Below are 23,348 nucleotides of genomic sequence, written 5' to 3' on the forward strand. Positions count from 1 at the left end.
AATGTAGAAATATCGACTTTTTTAGACAATTTACCCGTATAAGAACATTTTAGTATCTATTTTCAGAATAATGGTGGTCCACCACACAATTCTTTTATAGTAAGAAACTTTTTACAGGAAAACTTCGAAAATCAATGAATTGATCTTAATGGGCCAATCAGATGGCCACCTAGGTAATTAAATACTAATAATTTAAACCAATTTAAACGAATAATCTGTATAAGCTCTTATAGATCCCTCAACTCGACTGGTCTTGATTTTTTTGTTTGGGGTACAGTTAAAGCACAAGTTAACGTCACTCCTAATAATCGGGAATAATTAGAAGCAAAAGTTCGGGCGACGATAAATAATATTACACCAAATTAATTGGATAACGTTGTGAGAAAAACAGTCCAAAATGCTTTTGCTCGCTGAGAAGAATAAAGTGGCCATTTTGAACATCTCCATTAATTACTTGTTTGAGAACCACAAGAATACTATATATAATAAAAGAAGTTTTTCAAAACTCTACGCCCTGACCAATAGCTAATCTTACATTCTAGAGCTATCTCACGAATTGATGTACTCGAATTAACTTTTACTATAAATAAAATATCGATTTCATTGTCTTCACTGATAATAGTTTCCGTCTTCATTATTATTTCCCGTTTTCATTTTATTCACTAATTTTTTAAAATATTGACCGTCTGGATGGTTTCTGAGTGGAAACCTTTAGGTATAAAGTTATTCAGCGTCGTAAGGCCGTTGATGACATTCTTCAAATACTAATGCCATATCAATTCTTTTCCAAAAAAAAAAAAATTTTTATGACATATTTTTAGACTAAAAATGACCTCTAGCTTCTAAAAAAGTAAAAATTAATAGGGCATTACAATTAAAAATCGAAAGTTGAGGTCATTTCCAGTTAAACCGGAAGGTCCTTAATGTCAATCAATTGGCTCTATTCTCATATAGCTTCTCTCCAAATTGAAATTTTCTAAGTTTAAAAACAAAAAAGTTCTAAAGGTCAGCCCCCTTCTATAATCACCTGGTATAGGCCAAAAGTTGTATTGGGTTCCAGCATACGAAGCAAGGTCTTAAAATCATCCGAATTTTGTCTTCGTAGTTCTTTGGCAAGGAATTGAATAGATCCGGATATGTGTCGCTTTGAAATCCACTTTATCACCCACCATGTGAGCTGTTTCCTGGTTCTTTTACCTTTCTAATTCTACCATTGTGCGATGAAAAATAAAGACAATGATGCACTGGTTTCTAGTATATTGGTAAAAGAAGCCACCATCTTCACGGCTTGCCAAATTCACGACCTTTGTAAACGGTTTGCAATTCGTGGGTTATTTTCTTATTTCACGAATGGTAGTTTGATGCTTTTGTACCCCACGAAAGCGTGGCCCACGATCGTGGTTCACTACCTGTGTAATCGCGCCATAAATGAGAATTTGCTCTATACTAAGTGCTCAAAAATTAGTAGAAAAAAAAACTAATATATAACTAAAATGTATAAAAGAGGAATATCTAAAATATGCGAAACGCTTTGAAATTCTTTTTCTCCATCTATGAGAAATGAAAATTATTTGTTATGAGTCGTAGTAGATTCGATGTCTCGTGCTACGAGCAGTTAATGAATTCATAATATCCATAAATCATTTTTTGTCACGTAGCGTTTTTATAACGATTTTGCACAAAAATACTTACCAGGTGTACCGGTATAAAATGAGCACTATTTTGTGAAAATAAAACATTAATTTTAACAAGGAAAGAAAAAAAAATTATTCAAAATATTGACCATTGCTTTCTACACATTTTGACCACCTTTCTGGCAATTTATAGATACCACGCCAATAGAAATGTGCCTCTTTGGCATCAAACCAATTAGACACCCAATTTTCTACTTCTTCGTAGGAATCGAAGTGCTGCTCAGCCAATGCGTGTCTCATCAATGAAAACAAATGGAAGTTCGAAGGAGCCAAGTCTGGTGAATACGGCGGATGGAGTAGCAACTCCCAGCCAAGTGCTTTGATGGTATCCTGAACCGGTGTTGCTTTGTGTGCAGGTGCGTTGTCATGGAGCAAAATTACCTTCCCGTGTCTTCTGGCCCATTCTGATCGTTTTTCGATCAATGCATTGTTTAAATTAATCAATTGTTGTCGGTAGCGAACAGTATTGACGGTTTCACCAGGTTTTAAAAGTTCGTGGTGCACCACACCTTTCTGATCCCACCAAACGCACAGCATTGCCTTCTTGCCGAATCGATCAGGTTTTGCAGTCGATGTTGATGGTTGTCCCGAATCAACCCATGATTTTTTCCGTTTAAGATTTTGAAAATAAATCAATTTTTCATCTCCAGTAACAATTCGATGCAAAACTGATTTTCTCTCAAACTCGATTTCTCTCTTCTCTTTGAAGCAAAATTTCAAAGGTGTTTTTTCGGTTCTCCATCTGTCTTTCATTCAATTCATGCGGCACCCATTTTCCACACTTTTGGATCTTTCCCGTAGCTTTTAAACGATCACAAATTGTTTGTTGTGCAACATTTAACATTTCTGCCATTTGCTTTTGACTTAAAGTGTCATCTTCATCCAATATCGATTGCAGTTCGGCGTCTTCAAACTTTTTTGGTGGTCTGCCACGTTCTTCAATTTGCACATCAAAATTGTTATTTTTGAATCGTTGAAATCATCTTTTGCATGTTGCTTCTGATAAAGCTTAATCACCATATGCCTCGTCAAGCATTCGATGCGACTCTGCAGCACTTTTCTTCAAATGAAAGCAAAAAACTAATGCTTTCCGCAAATAATCATTTTGTAGTACAAAATTCGACATTTTTGGCACAATGAAATAATATATTGTTATTTGTTCAAGGACTTGATTTGTACTAAATATGTTTGTCAGTTTGCATACCAACCAAGCAAACAAAAAAAAGGTTTGTTTACAACACATGCCCTATATCGAGACATTTATATCCTGACGTCACTTCATACCGGTATACCTGGTAAAGCATATTGGAAATGAAGTATTTTCCTCGTCTGTAATGTGTGAGGACTATATACATTTATGTTCTTATATATAACAAACAAGAGTAATTGCTTTCAATTTGAAAAAATTATTAAAAACACAAAATCCAATTAACCTTGATTGACACATTGGTGAGATGTGAAAATTTTCACAAAAGAATTTTCAATAGTAAATTTTTGACTGGTTGTAGTGGCATATACTCACATGTAATATAACAAGTGTATTAAAAATAATCAATTGATCTCAGAGAAATATGTCCAAATGCAATTGGGGATGATTTTTTTTCTGATCAGGATTGTACGAATCGGTCTTAAATCTCATAGGATTTTCATAGCCAAATTATATTCGAAGAAAAATTTCAATAATCTAATGTTATCATGACACATTTGCGTAATTTTTAACTCATAAACATTGATTTTGACACAGTTGGCAGGGACACATTGATAATAAATTTCTGTCAACGTCTATTATTGTGTTTATATTTGTTACTTAATAATTCAGTACCTGAGTTTTAGTGTAAAACCAGGTGGTGGCATCCTCTTCTGGAGCATCAAATGTAATCATGAAATTTTCACGAAAATATTGTGAGTGGTCGTATATTCACTGTAACGTCGCCTCTGTTCGTTAAAATATGCATTTACCTAGGTTTTATTGGCTGTTACCTGATTGAACTATATAATCAGCAAAATCTCTAAAACTCAACAGTCTCAGACTGTTCTCCTCTGAAATCCGTTTTTGACGCGGCTATTTCCCAGGATGATGCCGAACACTATAAGGATTATAAAATAAAAATGCAAATTACCGCATCAGGAACCCCTGGGGAGGGACGGAACGCTGCGTTTTTAACATTCAAACAAAATTCCCTCGTTTATGGAATTTTCTATAAAGTAATAACCCTAGGTAATAGATGCAATCAAAACTGCTTTAATTTTTATTAAGTTGCTAGGATGTATTTGCACTGATCAAATATTGCGGGCGAAATAACTACATTTTTTTGCCTAACAGACCTTCTTGCTTTAGTACTTATAGATTGTAGCTCGACCTTAAGATCGTGTCGCGACTCTTTCATGAAATAGGATATTAGCCATAATCGCTGGGAAATTTGAGGATACGTTGAAAGCCATTTTGTTAGTGACTATGATAACTCATGTTTCCTGGTGAAGTCCATAGCTTTTAAGTTACTGAATTACTATTAAAACTATTCTTAGCCAACCACTGTCTTACGTTTAGGTCAGTGGGCTAAGATCTGATTATTTGTATTAATACAGTGTCCCATGACAAAATTTATGATCCTGTAGGAATTTTAATAAGAGTTTACTAGACACGTGTAAGGTTGTGTTAAAGCTCTAAATCAAAGTGATAATAAAATGTACACGATTGCGCAAAAAGCTATGACGAAAGAACTTTGCATTTTTTTTAAATGATATTTCCCGTATATTTTTTCATATTGGAATTCTTAGTGGAGATCTAGGCACATTTCATATAGTATATGCTACACTAAAAAAAAAGAAATTGTGCAATGCATTTTAGTTGAATATTTAAAAAAACATTTTTAAACTTACAAAAAATAAGACTCACATAGAAAATAAATATTTATTATTCCATTGGGAAAGCGATGTTCAAAGAAGAGGTTCAAATTGTTTTCCTGGAAATGTTAAACAAGCTTGACACCACCGAAGTGGTTCTCTAGTACAACGTTTTCGTATCATATCGGGGGTGTTTTCATGACAAGCCTCTAGAATGTGATCTTTGATTTCATCAAAATTAATTAGGCAGGTTTGATAAACAGTTCATTTCAGATAACTCCGCACAAAGAAATCGAAGGGTTAAATCGGGTTTTTCTTACCTGTAAAGTACCTAATCCTCTTCAACTTGCAGGCGAAAAAAAGTACATTCTTTTATTTATCTTTCTTTTTTTCTGCCTTTTAAAACAAACATTTTTCTCTAATCATTAATAAATTCACCATCTCTTGGTTTTCAATATGTGCAAATGCTATATTAAATATGCCTAGATTTCGACTAGGAACTCTAGTTTGCAACAATATACAGAGTGTATCAGTTTAAAAATTGCAAGTTTCTTTTGTCATAACTTTATGCGTCACTCGATATATTTATTATCACTTGAATTTTAGCCTCAACACAACCCTACATGTTTCTATTAAAACCTTCTTTAAAATTCCTACAGGGCTGTGAAGTATTTGCTGTAAACTCTGTCGTGGGACACCTATACACAAATGTGAAAAATCTCTGGAATTTTCCAAGCAATAGCAGCGACACGTAAGGGGTTTTTGGTTGCCTCGCTACATCATATATCTGATATTAACCTGTTGCCTCTGTCTAATACATATAATCATTAAATTCAAAACATGTAATTTTTATTTACAGTTATCTAGATATTTCTAAATCCAACAGCCATTAAGTCGGAAATAACAATAATTATTAAAAATGTAATAACAGTCCCTACTCTCTCATTAAATTTCAGCTCGGAAAATGTATACACATTAGGACCGTAATGACTTTGGGGATATAATTTTATTCGAAAATATCATGTAAATTAATTACGTCGAGTGTACGAATTATGGTAAATATACCACAAATAATATTATTTGCGTCCGTTATACTAAAACCATGATATGTGTAATATTAAAGCTTTAATATATTAGATGCCAATAAATCTTAACAGTATCAATAAATAACGCTTTGTATGGCACGCGATAACGGCAGGAAAAGAATGTTTGTCAATAAAATTTAAACTGGAGGAATCAAAGATGAAGAAACGTCGAAAGATAAAGGGAGCTAGGAAGGGGCGAGGAGAAATAAACAGGGACAAATTACACAAGACCGAACTGTATTTTCACCCTTCCATTTTGGCCCTCATTTCAGTAATTTTCAGTCTATAAATACCCCTCTCTTGTTTGAAAGCACGATGTATCAAAAATTCTCGTGTTTCAAGTTCAACTAGAGGAGCCACGTGCATTCATCTCAAGCATATAATATCCTGCTCTAAATTACTAAGGATCAGCGTTTCAACCTCCTGCTAAACTGCACGTGAGGTAACTCACAGTCAACTGTAAATCTCAATCATTGTCTGTGTCAATTGCAGAGGTAGTTTATACAGCTGTTCTTACTTCAACTGATTAAGCTGGAATTTGATTTTGAAAACCGCTTTAGGGGCCAGTTGATTGTTAACTGATAGTTGTCGCTCCTTAACTGAACGTTGCAGAATCGGTCCTTACTTTTTAAACTGTCTTTGTTGCCTATCCGCTGCTTTTTTATAGTGTTGGTGAATAATTTTTAACTTTTAGCATTTGCATATTAGCTTTCTATAAAGAGAGGGGATAAATCCGCAACAAGTAGCGAAATAAATACAACCAGCCCTTCAAAGGCACTTTATCAAAGAATATTTAGTTTTGCGAAAGGTTTAAGCCCACTCGAGCGTTGTATTTACTGCGTTTCGTAGAATTTAATATTGCAGGCTAAAGTAATCTTTGCAGTAACTAATTTTCTAATGGAAACACGCCGCAGCTCTATGTTTAAATCACTCTAGTTAGTTGGATGTACCAGGTGCACCAATTTCATTCAAAGGTAAATTCTTCTGTGTTTGGTACTTGATAAAGGAGCCAAAAAACAAACCGCATGGATTCTTTAATGGCACACAACAACAGTTTAGCCTCCTTTTTACGAAACGTTTCAATCTTACAGTTTTCCAATTAACGTTCTGGATTGGTCATTCCTACACAGAACTAGACAGGCGAAGTGTTATATTTCAAATGAACCACATCGATGTTAATTACATATCCACATTAATTCGTTCCATAGGTAAGTAACACGTACCTCCTGATTCAAAGGGTGTTCAAATAGGACCTTTCAGATTTCGGATTAATTATTTTTCACTAAATCGCTGAAGGCACACGAACTCCTGATTTTAAAACTTGATACAAGATCAAAAGACCGGTCGCAAATGCATGTGTGTATCGGATAGGTATGTTTGTAACGCAGAGAACCTAGATAATTGATTTTTCCTTTGAACTCGCTAATTAAACCTGCCTATTTTAGAGTCATATTAAAAACGTAATTGTGTTTAAAAAGTCTTAACAAAATTCAAAATTCCGGAACGTTAAATTCAATTTGGACGCGTCGATAAAATCTCCCGTAGTTGCTTCGGTAGAAAATACTTTAGGGACCACCGAAAACCTCTTTAAAAACAACACAATGAAAATTTAGGGGAAGAAAAGTTATTTAAATACGAGAGGGTGCGAGCAGCCCTAAGACACAATGAGGGCCTGCTTAAAAAGGAGAATGGTCCTCCTGTTCCTTCAAACACAGAGTAGAAGGAATGGCTGTAGTGAAAGTTTAATTAGTTCATTTGTGCAGTGAAAATAAGTTATAACTTCAGATAAGGGTTTCTCTTCTTGTACAGTCCTTTCATCTGCGCAAACCTTCATTGAAATTATGAAAGAAGGAGGTGCTAAAAATTTGTTCAGTCCTCAAAAAGTTTCTAAAATGTCGGAACACTTACCAATTTTAGGAGATGTTTTAGCCTCAACCGAACTCTTTATGAGCTCTTGAAAGATTTGCTATATACATTCTTGATACTTAACTTTTAAAAAGTCCTAAGTAAGTTCGGAGATTTATGAGCGCTTTTAAGATTACCAAGAACTACTAGAACCAAGAATTTGTATGAAATGTTTTGGACTCTCTTTTACCTCTTTTTCATAAGAACATTAGGATAAAGGTAAATTGTTCGTTGTAAAAGGTCCGTTGTAAAAAGTTCGTGCTGACTGATTATACTTGATTTTATTTTTTTTAGTTTTGGAATTTGAATAAAATACTCATAAACTACTAAATTCTCAGTACTCTTCAGTCTGTATGTAACTGGGGCCAAGATTAAATTAACTTTTAAAAAACTTCTTGAAACTCTTGCGGCTTTCGACCTTTTGAGATTTTGAAACAGCTCTTCCTGAGCGTGAAGGGTGTATCGTTGATTTACAAAAATTTGTGAGCAAGTTTTAGAATTTATGAGATTGGTAGTAATTTCACAACAAGCAATTTCTTATTCCAGGTTGACAGTATGATGTCCTGTTCACTCCCGGTAGTTCCAGTGTTGTCGTCTTTGTCTTCCCTAGCTGCAACCCAAGATTTCCCAATACATATCGGAATTAAGGTAAAATCGTTTTAATGACCTTTTCTTTATATATTCCCATTCCAAACAATACCAAACAGAGATACGGGGGATTCATGGTAAGTGCCCCATTAAACGTTCTGAATCTGATATGTGGCCGAGGTAGGTCATATTTTATATCTTATAGAAATAGTTTCACTATTCCATAAGAATAGTGAAGTGTCGGTTGAGTCTGAAATCAATGATATTAAAATTTTAAGTAACGTACTTTACAAATCTGGACATTTTTGAAATTGTCCGGTAATTATGAACGCATTTTCTGTAGCGTAACATAGGTAAATCTCGAACTGTTTTCGAGGCAGTACCGCTTGAAGTATGGTTTTTCGCGCTCTTTCGCTAAACGGGCGAAATTGTGTCAAGTTTACACGAGTACTATACCATGATCGTGAACCACGCTTTCGTGGGGTACGCCTCGTGTGAACAGTACGTTCGTGAAATAAGGACCAAAATGAGAGATGACACGATCGCGAATTCGTGTATCAAACGTTTTAGATCATTTTTACCTGATACATGATCAGTCATGGAGCGGTAATCAACATGGATGGGTTACGCATGAGTGACTCTGAAACTTTAAAATTTTTGGAGTGATGATGAATGAACCTACGTTATTGGACCCTACATATGAGGGATATAAAAAAAATAAGCTCGTATTGCAGCAGCCAGTAGAGTCGCAGAAGCGTTAAATTTGCCAAATTTCACAGCCGTTTGTGTAAATAATAAATTTACAAATTTACGGAGCTCGTACGCGTTAAACAAGTGGAAATCCAAAAAATGGCCCATCAATTTTTGATATATATATACACACACACACACACACATATATATATATATATATATAAAAAGTTGAATTGTGTTCCGGCATGTGAAGAAAGGTTTTAAAACCATCCGGGTATTGTTGTTATGTGGCAATAAATTCTTCCTTAGCTCCGGATATATTTTGCTTTGCAAATCACTTCCTCACCCACCATGTGCGCTGTTTCCTGGTTCTTTTACCTTTCCAATTCTACCATTGTGTGATGAAAAATAAAGACAATGACGCACTGGCTTCTAGTATACTAGTAAAAGAAGCCACCATCTTCGCGACTGGCCAAATTCGCGACCCGTGTAAACAATGTACAATTTGTAGATTATTTTCTTTTTTGACGAACGTTAGTTTGATACTTTCGTGCTTCACGAAAGCGTGGTTCACGATCGTGGTTTACCACCCGTGTAAACGTGCTTTTAACGCTCCAACTGGCACTAGTGAAGAAAATGCCGAACTAACCTTGTACTTTACTGAAAATTTTACAGGCTAAATCAATATTAAACCACCATCATATCTAGTAAGTTCGATTTAACTTGAAATATTCTTCTCCTCCAGCCTCGAATTTAACCCAAGGCTTTATCCATGAAGTGTCAGAAAATCATGGCAAGTTTCCGGACTCCAAGAACGGGCATACTTGGCGAAACTATGCATATCGATACCAGAATATGCGGCACTACGAAAATGATAAACGAGCTGGCAATAAATTTCACTTAAAGACGAACCGAACACACAATACGATGGTATATTTACGCTTGTTGACTAGCAAGTCTGATCCTAATTCTTCAGGACGCTTTACTTTTTTTTTCTAAGGGATATATTAGACAGCTCTGATGAATGGGAATAAATTGCTCTCTAGGTCTGGATAATAACTTTGACTTAACAGCCAAAAGCATCCTATCTATATCTTCGGTCAGTATATAATATACATTAATGATAATTTACTGCAAATTTTCAACTATATTTAAAGCGAACTATTCATACAGTATCTTAGCTTAAAGCCACATTAACATCATTAAAAGGTCCCTGTATTTTGACCTCCTGGGAACGATCCATCACTTAAGAACGTCGCGTACCCCTTTCCCGACTATCTGTCAGCTACAGGGTCTCCAAGCCGACTGCGTATCAGGATTTAGTTTCACTAATTATCAGTGCACGTTAAATGTGTATACATTTAGGAAAAAATTTTAGCCAAGATTTATGAACAAATTCAATCAATTTTACTGAGTGCATTAACAGTGCTTGTATCATTTACAAGATCCCTGCAGTTTTCTACTCAATTTCCTCGACCTCTTCGCCTCACTCCGGAAATATGTTGTGACTAATGTATCTGATAGAGAAAATCTTCATTTCGCAACAATCGTTACATCACAAAAGTTTAAATTCTGTGATAAGTGCGTCGGTTCCAGCACACCGGACAAGCTACCAATAATTCCGATCGGAATGACCCAGTATGCAAATGTGTTCGCGCCTTTACACATTCACACATATACCTCGTTCTATATTCCCAAACATATTATGTGAGTCAATATTTAGATATGGGCCCTTTTCTTTCGATAAACACAAGCGACAGCAATGATGAATTGGAACAAATAGTAATTTGGAAAATGGAAGTTGTACGGCAAGCTCCACGAATTTATTGTTCGTCGGAGATCGCATTTATCAAACTGTTTAAATGAATATAAATCGTATAATATAATACACCGAAAGCGTTGCGATTCTGTTTGCGTTTCCACTACAAGTCCAAAGTAATAACGAAATAAGCGTTTCCTAGTATTTTATGCTTCAACTATGAAAAGTCGAATTTGAATAGAAACGTACCTAATGATTTTTCCATGGCAAAGGGAAAGTTAGGCGGTCCGTTTCCATTGAATCATAGTTCTCCAAGGACCGAAAGCTTACAAAGGCAGTAGTGGCCACTAAATTGTGTGTAATTCGATGTCTCTGGGCGCCCGTACTCGTACGGATGCAGCAACATCTGCAGGAAACCTCTAAGGATTTCATGTGGAGAAGTGAATCCGCAGAATTTGAATATTGGCCAAGAAAATGTCCTCTGAGAAATTAGGCGGCTTCCATGTGTTTGCCTTGCCGAACGAATAATATGTAATTCTATGTGGTAAAATTTTTTTACTCGGTAATTTCCCTACAGCTCCATACGTAGAACAAAATGTTGCTTTGTACCAGCGCTTGCTGGCAGTTGCCGATAAAATTTGTATGAGTTTATGGGATGCAAAAAGTTCAAATCAAAAACAGAACGCTAAATGGTATTGCTATTTGAAGCTTTGATATTATTATATTATTAATAAATTTCATACAAAGCTCGACTGGTGGATACTGAAAACTGTTTTTTCAGGCTTCGCCCTAGGGAATAATAATAACAATAATTTTATTGTTACCAGAATTTATTTCCGCCCATAGTTAACTGATTCGGCATGACATTGCCAACGATAATATTTATGCAGGAGTTAAGTTATTTTGTAAATTGACATGTACTGCGGCTAAATGAACCGAACACTGTGGGTTGTAGGATGAGACCACTACTGGCACATAGCCAGTAATCCGCTTGTAGGAAATCTATTAGTTTGAAAGTGGAGAATTTAAGGAGACATGATTAATAATATAATAATTTTTTTTTTAGATTTAGCGGGAAATTAATAAATTGATAAACGTAGGATTTCAAGTTTTCCTGAGTGTGGCGTGGTTCTTAAGGAGTTATCACAGTGTACATCATAATGCTATGTCATTGGATTAAATTAGAATCCATTCTTTATCGGCGCTCTAACAAACGTTTCCTTTACACAAAATATCATTTTCTCTCTCCCTGTCTTTTGAATTGAGCTATTTGGTTTATTCCACCCAAGATCACGCTTTTTAACCGACACTGTCAAGTATTCACACCATAAGACTTTTCGTTTAGAGTCGTAATATTGTTTGGTAGGTTAGTCCGAAGATAGCTGACCATTTGCTAACATGCGACGTTAGGTAACTGTTACTTTTATTTCCCAACGACAGTTATCTCGATAGTCATCTTTCTCGTACGCCGATTTCAAAGATCAGAAAGTTATGCTTAACATGCATTTTAGCCATTATTTTCGGGAACAACACATTTTCATTGTTTAAATGGTAGTTCTTGCGTAATAGCTCTAAAGTCGTTTTTTGCTCTGTTAATGATTATGCCGGTCACCATTGTCCGTTACCGTGACATTAGACTATCAGGATATACTTAAAGGATAGTTCAAAGGTATAACGTGACTACCAGTTTCTGCCTGTCTAGAAGACTTAACGAGCTTTTGGTCGATCTTCACAATTTTCAATGGTCAGTACCTGTTCCTCCCACAGACATAAAACTTCCACAAGTCAGACAGGGAAGTCCAATTACCGGTATATTGTGGCAGTTTTTCACGAGAGCACTTTTACAAACGGGTAGCTATCTTGAATTCCTCCTTTTTCCTTTTAATTCATCCATGCATGATTTTAAGGAAAAAAAATCATGAAATTTTATGTACGTTGTCACTTAACCTCTAATACTCAGGGTATTGCCATATTGACCTACTAAATGATCTTGTTTCGCAGCCCATGTACCTTCGAGTTTTAATTCGGGTTTTTTGCATTTTGAGCACGAATGAGTCACTGTGATGAGCAAAGTAACCTACCTGTGAATCTGATAAGCCTACATTCACCAATAGAAACATCAATAAATGGAAATTCTGGATCTAAGTTACCTCGAAACAACAAAATTAATATGAACCAGTAGGGCAACTAATAACAAACATCTTTCGCCCCAACTCGGCTCAATTAAGATGTTCCAAACTAACAACCAGATTGAATACAGTATCGACATAGGCAAATTCGATATAATTACTTAATATCAACCGACACTTACTGATAATTATTGCGGGATCGGGAGCAAAGTCAAGAGTAAAGTTCGCGGTATAAGTTTGGGCCCAACTTCGGCCCTACGAAGGTCGGAAGGGATCCGGTCCCTAGAGCGAGCGTTGCGTACATAAGTGTTTACGTAGGTAAGCTAATATCGAAAGTTCAGTGAGTCGAGTTGGTTAGGATGTATCTAATCCTATTAGCTGAAATATCGAATTTCGAATGGTAAATTAATTTATGAAATCCTGCTGGTTAGAATTTGAAGTAAAATTTAAAAATTCCTGCATCTCGTAAATAAGTCGAGGAATATCTCCCTGCATCTTTCCCGACGATGGATTTACGCCGACAGTTGGCGTGTATGCTTATAATAAAACATTGTCGTCGTTTTGCTACCTATCCAGATTAAAGGGCCTTGCTTGCTGGGATCTTATCCCTGTTGTCACTTAAACTGCAAATCTCCGGCCCAGATTAAGCCGCTTTATTGAATCTTGGAGGGTCAAACGAAGTGCGGTTATAAATCTTGGCAGACCACTTTAAATCGACCGAGATTATTTACTTACATTGTTGGCAAGGGACATGTCTGTATGGGATAGTTGTTGATGATTAGAACCTCAACCCCATTTTGATTAAATTCAAAATTCTTGTTCGGTTAAGTAATGTTACGGCAAGATAGGGTTCAAACTGCCGAACATAATGCTACATTAATTGTGCAAAGTTACGCAACTCCTAGGAGAGCTTTTATGCGTGGAAAGAAGCGATGATTGCGAAAACGATGCGAGATAGGACAAAGTATTAAGTAAAAAAAGTTCGTATGCAGTTAAACGCAGATGTGGAGCACCCTATACATTCGGCGCTCAAAACTTAATTCCATGGTAACTTTGTCACTGCTGAAAACATAGTGATGATGTATGGAGTAACTGCGATCACCACGGCGAGTTCAACTTGAGAACGAGTGACTTTTGCTTTGTATATACGATTACCCCTCCAAAAATGAAAGCAATTTAGAATAAAAGAAAATATTCACCCCAACATTTTAGCGTTATATCATCGGAGCGTACGCAACGTTTCAATCCCCATAACGAGAAACTGAAAAGGCGGATCCAGCTTCAACATATAGCTATTATCTCTTTATTTTGCATTTACTCTTTCCGGAACTGTGCCATTTTTATTATTAGCAAAATGCCTGTGAGTGATTTTACTGGTACATGATTTTGTGTTGTTGGATTTTCGAACAGCTGCCGTAATCGAATTCTTCTGAAGTCTCATTGCAGTAATTGTTTTATATGCGAGTACACTATCGGCAGTCGTGTTTAGAAAAATCTCATTTTTGTTTTATTCGTCGAAACGTATTCTCAGTATTAAATATTATACTATCAGCTTTCCTTCGGACTCCTATGAAAGATTGGGCACCTAAACTGAGAATAACTTAGGTTACTTGTGATAAACATATGATTGATTGGTTTGAAACCGGGCACACCAGCCATCGGGGCGTCGGATATTTTAGGGACCTCTAGGGGTGAAAACCATCCCGAAAAAACGTTCAGAAAATGAAATTCATAGAAGCTAAATCTTAGAAGCTGAAATCTGCTTACATGTTGGAAGTCTTTGCAAAAAACCTGCTGGCTTAAGTGCTGCACCAAGCCATATTTGAATAGAGCTTTGACTCAAACCCATCGATATTAAAATTTTATAACCAGTCTACTAAATTTTAGCTCACGTGAAACTCCACTGCTAAAATACACAGACATCATCAAGTAAATATGTAAATATTTTCTAAATGCATGACCTAAACACATTTCCTTCTGTACATTGCTGAACAAAGCTAGGTAGTCCGTTTGTTATTTTAAAGAGTAAATTTTCGTTAAAACTCGCATAACGAACTTCAGCAGACGCCCGAAGAAAATCTAAACATATGCAAGGAGATTGTTGGGAACACAATCCGAATTATTCAACGGATTTATCTAATTTGAGCCACTGATTGCCGACATTGTGACGACTTTCGTCGGTTTTCTGTAGCTTTTGAATGCAATTTAAATTCATTGCTTTATACCGCTGGTAGGCATGGGGTAAATGAGCTGGAACTACTCAACCTGCCGCACATAAGCTTGATAAGTAAATGTAAATAATTCTACGGATCGGAAAAGCCTCAATACTCTTAAATCGAAAAAAAAATTACAAGATTTATGGTTATCTTAAACCTGATGATTTTAATATAAAAAGGAGAGAGCAACTATTCTAATGTTGTTTTACGAGCAAATTCATGCTGGTTAAGTGGTATAAAGCAGTAGTTTTAGCTGGTTTTAACTACAATTGATGTGTCCAGGTGTCATATTGTTCTTCTGCACCTAGACGTTGTCTATTTGCTTTATGTACACTGATATTCGCGTCAGATTCGGGTATCAGGCAACGATGAACGGAGCTGAAGCTTTCGCCGAGTCATATTCGGTAACGATTTCGGTTGCAATGAAATTTTTCGTCTTTGTTGTTTAATCTCTTATCCCATCTGTTAAGTAATATCCGTCTTTCCATGACGCCAATAATTTAATGTGATCACCCGTTCATAAAAAGTTTTGGTAGGCCACCATTCTGGGAAAGAATTCTATTTTCCTGCTTCTTAGGATCAAAAATTTACAACCTAACGTAGTTTTCAGAAAATCGTGGAATACTCCATTGTTGTACTTTCTGTAATGTCCTTATGCTAGGTTCGTAGAAAGGGTACCTTACAGGCGCAGGTTGTTGGTCTGACCTTCTTTGCATATCGTCTTAAATATTTACCCAACATTCCTCCTCTGCACATAATTCCTTTTAGTTAAATACGTCCCTGTGAGTCATTTGAATGCACATATTTCCTTATCGTAAACATTTTTCTTTAGAAAGACGATTTACAGTCATACACGACCGTCTATTTCGATAAAGATCGAGGAAGTATATTCGCGCATTGATCCGAATAAAAGCGATATAAGATTTCTCGTCAATTTTGTACACCTTATGGATTTTCACTTGATGTTTTACGGTTTGTAGAGTTTTGTTTATTCTACAACAATTCCATCTTTTCATCGCGAAAATCGATTACAGTATGGCTTTTGAATTCCATATGCAAGAGCATGCAAGGCAAATCGGGACACAAGTGGATTGCATTTTCTTCAAGTGCGAAACAGACTGGAAGATTTTATGTATACACTGAACGACTAAACCATAAAAACGTTTCTAATTCCTTGAGCCCAGATTTATCTAAAATTAAAGTCTTTCGGGTCTTAAATTTAATGGTAGATCTTACGGTGACGTGCGGGAAATGAATATAATATACGAGGATAATCCACGAAGTAAAAATTTGTCCATACATAACCTTAAAAAGCTTATGTCTAGAATTTCAACGTGCTACGTTGGTGTGTTTGTTTTGAAACAGTTTTTACTTAACGCTTTTAGAGGTTTTGTGCGTATGGAAAATATTGAGTGGCAAGGCATAAGCGCGGTTGTAGTAGTTGCCAAGGCAAACTCTGCAGTGGCGGACCCGATGACACTCCAGATCTGACCACTACGGATATTGTGGTGAAAATCCACCAAACTGTACCAGAAGACGGACACTTCAAAAAGAACAATTGGATGTGAGAAAGCTGTGCGCGGGATGAACAAAAACAGCGTTGTGAGCATGTTTCAAGGGAGTGTTCGACAAAGTGATGCAACAATAAAGCCCAGTTTTTGTTTCGATTCATAACCATGGATGAAACATGGGTTCATCATTTCACATCTGAGACAAAAGAACAGCCAAAACAATGAGCTCAAAGGGGAGAATCGGCTCCAAAGAAAGCGAATTCAATTTGCAGGAAAGGTGATGCGTCAGTTTTTTTAGGATGCATATGGGATAATTTTTATCGACCATCTCCCTAAAAGAAAAACAATAAACACAGAATATTACACACATTTTTTGCAACGTATGAGCGACGAAATAAGCGAAAGGAGACCCCATTTGGCGAAAAAGGACATCTTATTTCATAAAGACCACGCACCAGTCCACATTCCCGTCATCGCAACGACCAAAATCAATCAACTTGGTTTCGAACTTTTTCCTCACCCACCCTATTCGCCAAATTTAGCCGGCTCAGATTATTTTCCATTTCCAAACTGGAAAAAATGGCTTAGTGGGAAGATTTGCCAATAATGAAGAGGTGCGGTCCGAGGTTGATACCTATTTTCAAACATTCGAAGTTTTTTTATTAGAAACGGGGCATAGAAGACATAGAACGTAGACGGGAAAAGTGTGCCAATTTCAAAGAAGATTGTTGAGAAATAACGTAATATTAAACATTTTTTTCGTTTAAGAATTAGGTGAAATATTTCTGGGATCATCTTGGTATGACACGTGGCAGTGTGTTTTAAATTGTTTCCTAAATGGTACGTTTATTTTAACCGATATTTCCCTAGTCATAATTAAAGGAATGACGGGGCAAATGTAGTTTATATTAGCTTGTGTTTAGGCCAGGGGCTTTTAGTCACTGCCTAACAGAATCGACTGCCTCACAAGGCACCCGAAGAGGTATCTCCTATTTTGCTGGTGTGAGTTATTGATTCGAAGGACCAGACGCTGATGCGTCAATTGATTGTAAAAGGGGTTCAAGGGTTCGGGAAAGACAAACTCCGTAGCACGAATTAAGTAATTTACTTTACACTACAGATATCACTCTAAGTTACACTACAGATTTACAACTTTATATACACTTTATATATATATATATATATATATATTACAGAGTCGGTATTGGGTTGCCCGAGATCTGAGAATGATACGTATAAAGGTTGAAGGGTGACTTATAAAAGCGTCACAGAGTAGAGATTGAGGTAATGTTGTGAGAGAGGTTTGATAGTGTTCCGTTTCAGGGATCGAGAAGTGTCTGAGAAACGGGGAGAGAGAGAGAGAGAGAGAGAGAGAGAGAGAGAGAGAGAGAGAGAGAGAGAGAGAGAGAGAGAGAGAGAGAGAGAGAGAGAGAGAGAGAGAGAGAGAGAGCGAGAGAGAGAGAGAGAGAGAGCGAGCGAGAGAGAGAGAGAGAGCGAGCGAGAGAGAGAGAGAGAGCGAGCACTGTTTTAGAGTTAAGTTATATGAGAGAGATTTTTGATAGAGTCCGCGTTCAGAGATCGAGAGTGTCCACAAAACGGGAAGAAGAGCTTTCGCGAGTACTGTCTTTGAGAGAATGTTTTTTGGGAGTCCTAGATTATTTGCGTCCCAGGGATGGTGGGGCTGGAGGGAGATCACCACGATAAGATCTTGACCAATCCCAACTGACACCGTCTCGTAGTTCTGTGGAAAGTTTTTTCCTAAGAATCTCCACGGTCAAAGCCCAGATGTGGCTCTCTGGTTCCCTTGACAGATTTATCTGGTGCCCCCCATAAATCGGGACAGCGATAATTCAAGGAACCAGTGCCATCGCGGTGGCCGAGTTTAAACGCGTGAGGGTAAGTGCTGCATCGCGGGGTGCAATGCAGCAGATGTATTAGGGATTGTTCCAACGTCTTTAGGGCCTAATTGGTGCCCAGCGATAACGCTGATTTATGTTGGGTTTTTTCCTAACAGCTTGAATTCGCGAAGATCTTTCCAGACACGACGTAAATTTCCCAAATCAATTTAGAGTTTAAAAAACATATTCGAATTGTTCAGCTTAGATCAGAATCCTGTTCATCGCATACAAAAAATCGTGTCCTGACAAATCGTAAAATCCAATAACGATTCATTGTACGTTGTTCAGCTTGTTAAACATTGGTTATCGAACAAAGCGAGTGAAAACAATGAAACTTAAAAGAGCGTAAAAATTACAAATTCGCCCGCAAGGCGGATTCGAAAAATTGATTAGGGGTCGAAATTGTAATTTTCTAATTTTTATTTGTTCGAAATGCTTTTGATACGGCCCCAAATACCTCTAGCATTATTTTGTGCATATGAAATGTCTACCTGCCAAAAGAAACGAGGCATTTCACAGAACACTAAACGACGAAACATGCCATGTCATCTGTGTAATTGAGCATGCAGGAAAACTGTAAATTAACACAAACGAGAACCTTGTTTAATTTGTCATGTAATATAAGAAGTGATTGCCGCAATTAGCAAAACAACTTGGCACGTTTATGTACTTGGGTGTTAAAGACCTTTTATTAATGTAAGTAGGCAAGCATAGTTTGTTGTTCCAATTTTTGTGCGGCAATCTATGCCGTTAAGCGTAAATCCATTTAAGTAGATATTTGAATTTTCATTATAAATCGAGTGTCGAATTTCTATCAGAATTGGAAGGTTTAGTAGAAAAAGGCCATTCAAGGTCATCACTTACGTGTGAATTTTAAATCACTGCCCAAAACTCTGTTGTCTAATTGGGTTTTGGCATTCCCTTGGATATCTTGTATGCAGTCAGCACTAATATCGACGCTAAACGACGTTCGACAGGTGTCTGCAAATCCAAATTGATTTCCTCCCTTGTGGATTCATCAAGTATATTGAGAGGCATTTCAGACATCTGCCCGATTCTTCCCAATATTCTTAAAATATTCTTTGAACCATTTTTTCCATTTAACTAAAAATTTGTTAGAATCAAAAATCAATTATCGGTGATCGAAATGTCAATGAATCTGAAGGAGCAATGACAATATTTCTTCATTTCTCATATTTGCGTTTGCGAAAGTTCTGAAATGGGACAATTTACAGTAAAAAGATTTGGCCTGTGATTGTCCAGTTTAACCATGAGATTTCAATGAACTTAATATAGGCATATTTCGAGATTATATATGTCTAACTGGAGAGCAAGCAAGGGTCGATACGGCATAAAGGTGCCAACCACAATATTACCGTCTGTAGATGTTTACTTACAGTAATGACGTCGATGGTAAACAATGAGACGCCTATAATACGTATGGTGGAGTGGATTATTGGGGATATATGAGGTCAATAATGGTGCTACGATGGACTTCAATTTAAATGAATACTTCTGATTGGGTCATTATTGCATAAATGTACAGAAATTCATGTAACATGTAAAGAGAGGAGGTCTTGGTAATGCTTGCTGACAGTTAATTATAAAGTTCTGGCTTTTCTGAATATTGTGTAGCATGTGATCGGCTAGCATTAGAATCAAATAAGGAATATAGGAAAACTCCGGAAGTTTGCCATGGTAGAAAGTAGTAACCGTGAGTTATACAGGGTAATTTATGTATAACTGTTCTGTATAACCGTGAATTATAAAGGGCAACGCAACCGACGCAGAACGCTTGCGTGTAGAGGACATCCATACATGTCGATTTTTTTTTATATATAAAACTAAAGTTTTCTATATTTTTATTTAATATTTATATATTTCTTTTTTGTCCGTTTCTTGATGAGCCAGAGAACTTACTGGCAAAAATTATATATGTATTGTTGGACGACCATATAAAGAAGACTGTCATGCTCCATTAAGAAAGTTACGTCAATAGCGAAGCGAATAGCCCAATTCACTAAGAGATGATGCTCATTATCAGCGAATGTAATGCTACACTTGGAACGCCCTCCCTACAGTCCAGACTTATTCCCACGTGATTAGTACATATTTGGCCCGTTGAAAGAGGCATTGGCAGGAGAAAGTTTCGACAATGATGCAGCTGTTGAGGGTTTTGTGCCAAGTTGATTGCAAACACGTCTCGCTTCTTTCTACGTTAACAGCATTAAGAAACTTCTAATATGATGGGAATAATGTATTTTTAAATCAGGAGATTATGTAGAAGAATAACATGTATCTTCCATATTTGGCTTATTTCCCTATACATTTTTGAAAAATAATCCCGGATCATATTTGATTCACCCTCGTATTTTGACATAACGCGATTGCTCTCCTTTCACGCCTCTCTATGTCGAAACTTCAAATTCAGGGCCTACAAAACTTGAACTTTAAGGCCTATTAAATACTCTGGTGGCTGTTATCTAAATGGGAGTTTTATTAAGCCTATTCCGGAAGGGGGCATGTAGCGTGATGAACTCATCATGCACGCTCTATAGCATTTCTTGCACTGCAGGGGTTAATAGACCTTATCGAGTGTTTACAGCAGACGTAAAATTACCACATTCCTGTTGAGCCCTGGACAAATATATTTATTTTTCTCTCAACTTCAAAACATGTTATATTAATTTAAGTACGGATTAGTAGGTGATCATTGGGAGTTTGTCCCAAACTTGCTTACGACCGCTGTTGACCTGCAGGAAAACCTTTTTCGGTCGTCCATGAACGCCACTAAAAGTGAAGGGATTTCCCCGTTAGGTTTATAAATCAAGCTGACGCAATGTTTCGGAGACAGGAAAAGACTTTATTTGTCGACGGTAGAGACAATTTTACCTGTAGCCCGAGCAGGTAGAACTTTTTTCTACCACCAAAATGACAGATATGAAATGAAATATTTGACCTTTATATGGATTGTGCAAATTAAAGGAACATTTTAACAACGAGGAGAAAAATCTAATTACTTATCAGGTCTCTCGTCTCTTCCTCCATCGGTTCAGATACCCAGCATTTTGATGTTTTCTTACAAAAGATACACAAAGTTAACACATATGCGCTCATAGGAAAAATATTGTACAGAAATATCTATTCCTTCCGCACTCAATGTGAAAGGCGAAAATTAAAGTTTTCATTGTATCTTGTAGATATTTTTAGTTAAGTCAGTATTGGCGCCTGCTAAAGGGGGGTCAGATGGGAATCTATCCCAAAATTATCAATGTTCGTGCCATAAAATAAATCCGTCAAAATCAAAGTTCCTTTTCATTTTTTTTTTGTATAATATCGGTAGTTACGAGGGAGAATTAAATAAGAACTTCAAAAGGAATATTAATATTAAACTTAATTTAACAAAACAATGTCAAAAACGACTATGTCATTTTTCAATGTAGTCCTCATTACGTTAAGTACACCTTCTTCATCGTTTTGGAAGTGCTTCAACGCCCGAAAAAAAAATTTTGGTGGCGTGCACGGCCACTCATGTACCGCCTGAGTCAATTCATCATTAGTTTGAAATTTTTTTTCACTTAAAGCCACTTGAAGGCGACGAAATACATGATAATCGCTGGGGGCGAGGTCAGGCCAATGTGGAGGACGTGGCAGACATTTAAACTTCATATTTTGGATGACCGCTGCTGTTATCCGCATAGTATGTGGTCGTGCATTATCATGTTGTAAAAGGACGTTTTTACTCAGAGATCCTCGCCTTTTGGTTTTCATAACAGATTTGACACGGTTTTTCAAAAGTTCTGAAAATATAACACTAGTAATTATATTTCCATAAGGCATGCGGTCTTTTAAAATTACCCCTTTAGCATCCCATAACAGGGTCAACATAACATTTTTGCGGCCGAGAACTGGATACTAATTTTTTTTTGGGTTTGGAGAAGAGTCGTGACACTATTCTTTGCAAGTTCTGTACCTTGAAACTGCTGGTTTCAGGTTAATGATAGTGCATCCAGGACTCATCTTCAGTAACAATCCTCGTCTGAAAGGCATCTCTTTCTGTTTCGTACCAACGCAAGCGTTCTTCATAAGCATCAGCACGTCGTTGTTTCAATTGTGAGGCAAATCGTTTTGGAACCCACCTTGCTGACAATTTACGGAACTGAAGAAGGTCATGTATGATGTGTACGGAATCATTACTCAAGTTTAAAATTTCAACAAGTTCGTTAAGAATAACACGACGATTTTCTTTGACTAAAACTGCTGAAATGAAGTCAAGTGCGACAACACTATTTACCTCACCAGGTCGGGGAGAAACAGGTAGGGAAGTCACTACGTTTATGAACTTATTGTTCCATTCATGCATCTGCTGGAGTGGTAGGCGTGAGTTTCCATGCTGTAGCTTCATTCTACGGTGAATGTCAGTAGGTTTAATCCCTTTACTTTGCAAAAAGCAAATAACAGAACGCTGTTCTTCCTTAGTGCAATGCTTCAGTGAAATCACCATTTTGGAACTGTCACTTTGTGAACGGTTTCATTTGTTCCTACGTTACGATTGTTAATAAACGTTTTGCGTATCAAAAATAATTTTTTTACTAATTTATATTATTTAATTCCTCGCGTTACTTTTTTTATTGCTTTTACGGTTTTTATTTGACTCTGGTTAGTATTAATACGACCTCGTGCTGAATGAAGTCATATAACGACTGTTTAATGTGCTGCGGTTTATGGTTTGGCTTCGTATTTATTTACACTAGTTGAACCCAATTTTCAATTCAACTATTCTGGAACCATGTGATGGATAATAAAATCTATTGTGGACAGCTAACAACACGGCTGTTTACCTAACGGTTAGTTTTGTAATAAATTTGGAAATAATATGTTCGAAAGCCATAGAATATTTAATATACATTTTCGGCGACGTAGAATATTTATTAAATCGTCCGGAAATATTCATTTTATCCATTAAACTGAAAATGCTTAATTATGTATTACGTAATATCAAATTTACTGCGGAAATTATGATGCC

The 23,348-nt window shown here is 36.6% G+C and overlaps 1 protein-coding gene across 3 annotated transcripts in view; it reads left to right on the forward strand.

Moving 5' to 3' along the window:
• Nucleotides 1–23,348, forward strand: part of heph (polypyrimidine tract-binding protein 1 heph) — a 311,014-nt gene that overhangs the window by 135,194 nt on the left and 152,472 nt on the right. For all 3 annotated transcript variants that reach the window (XM_066289861.1, XM_066289862.1, XM_066289863.1), the window contains one exon: nt 8,075–8,176. In XM_066289861.1, coding sequence (XP_066145958.1) covers nt 8,075–8,176 — 102 coding nt within the window. The remainder of the gene's footprint in view (nt 1–8,074; nt 8,177–23,348) is intronic.

Source organism: Euwallacea fornicatus, chromosome 14, assembly GCF_040115645.1.
Source record: "Euwallacea fornicatus isolate EFF26 chromosome 14, ASM4011564v1, whole genome shotgun sequence".
Lineage (NCBI taxonomy): Eukaryota > Metazoa > Arthropoda > Insecta > Coleoptera > Curculionidae > Euwallacea > Euwallacea fornicatus.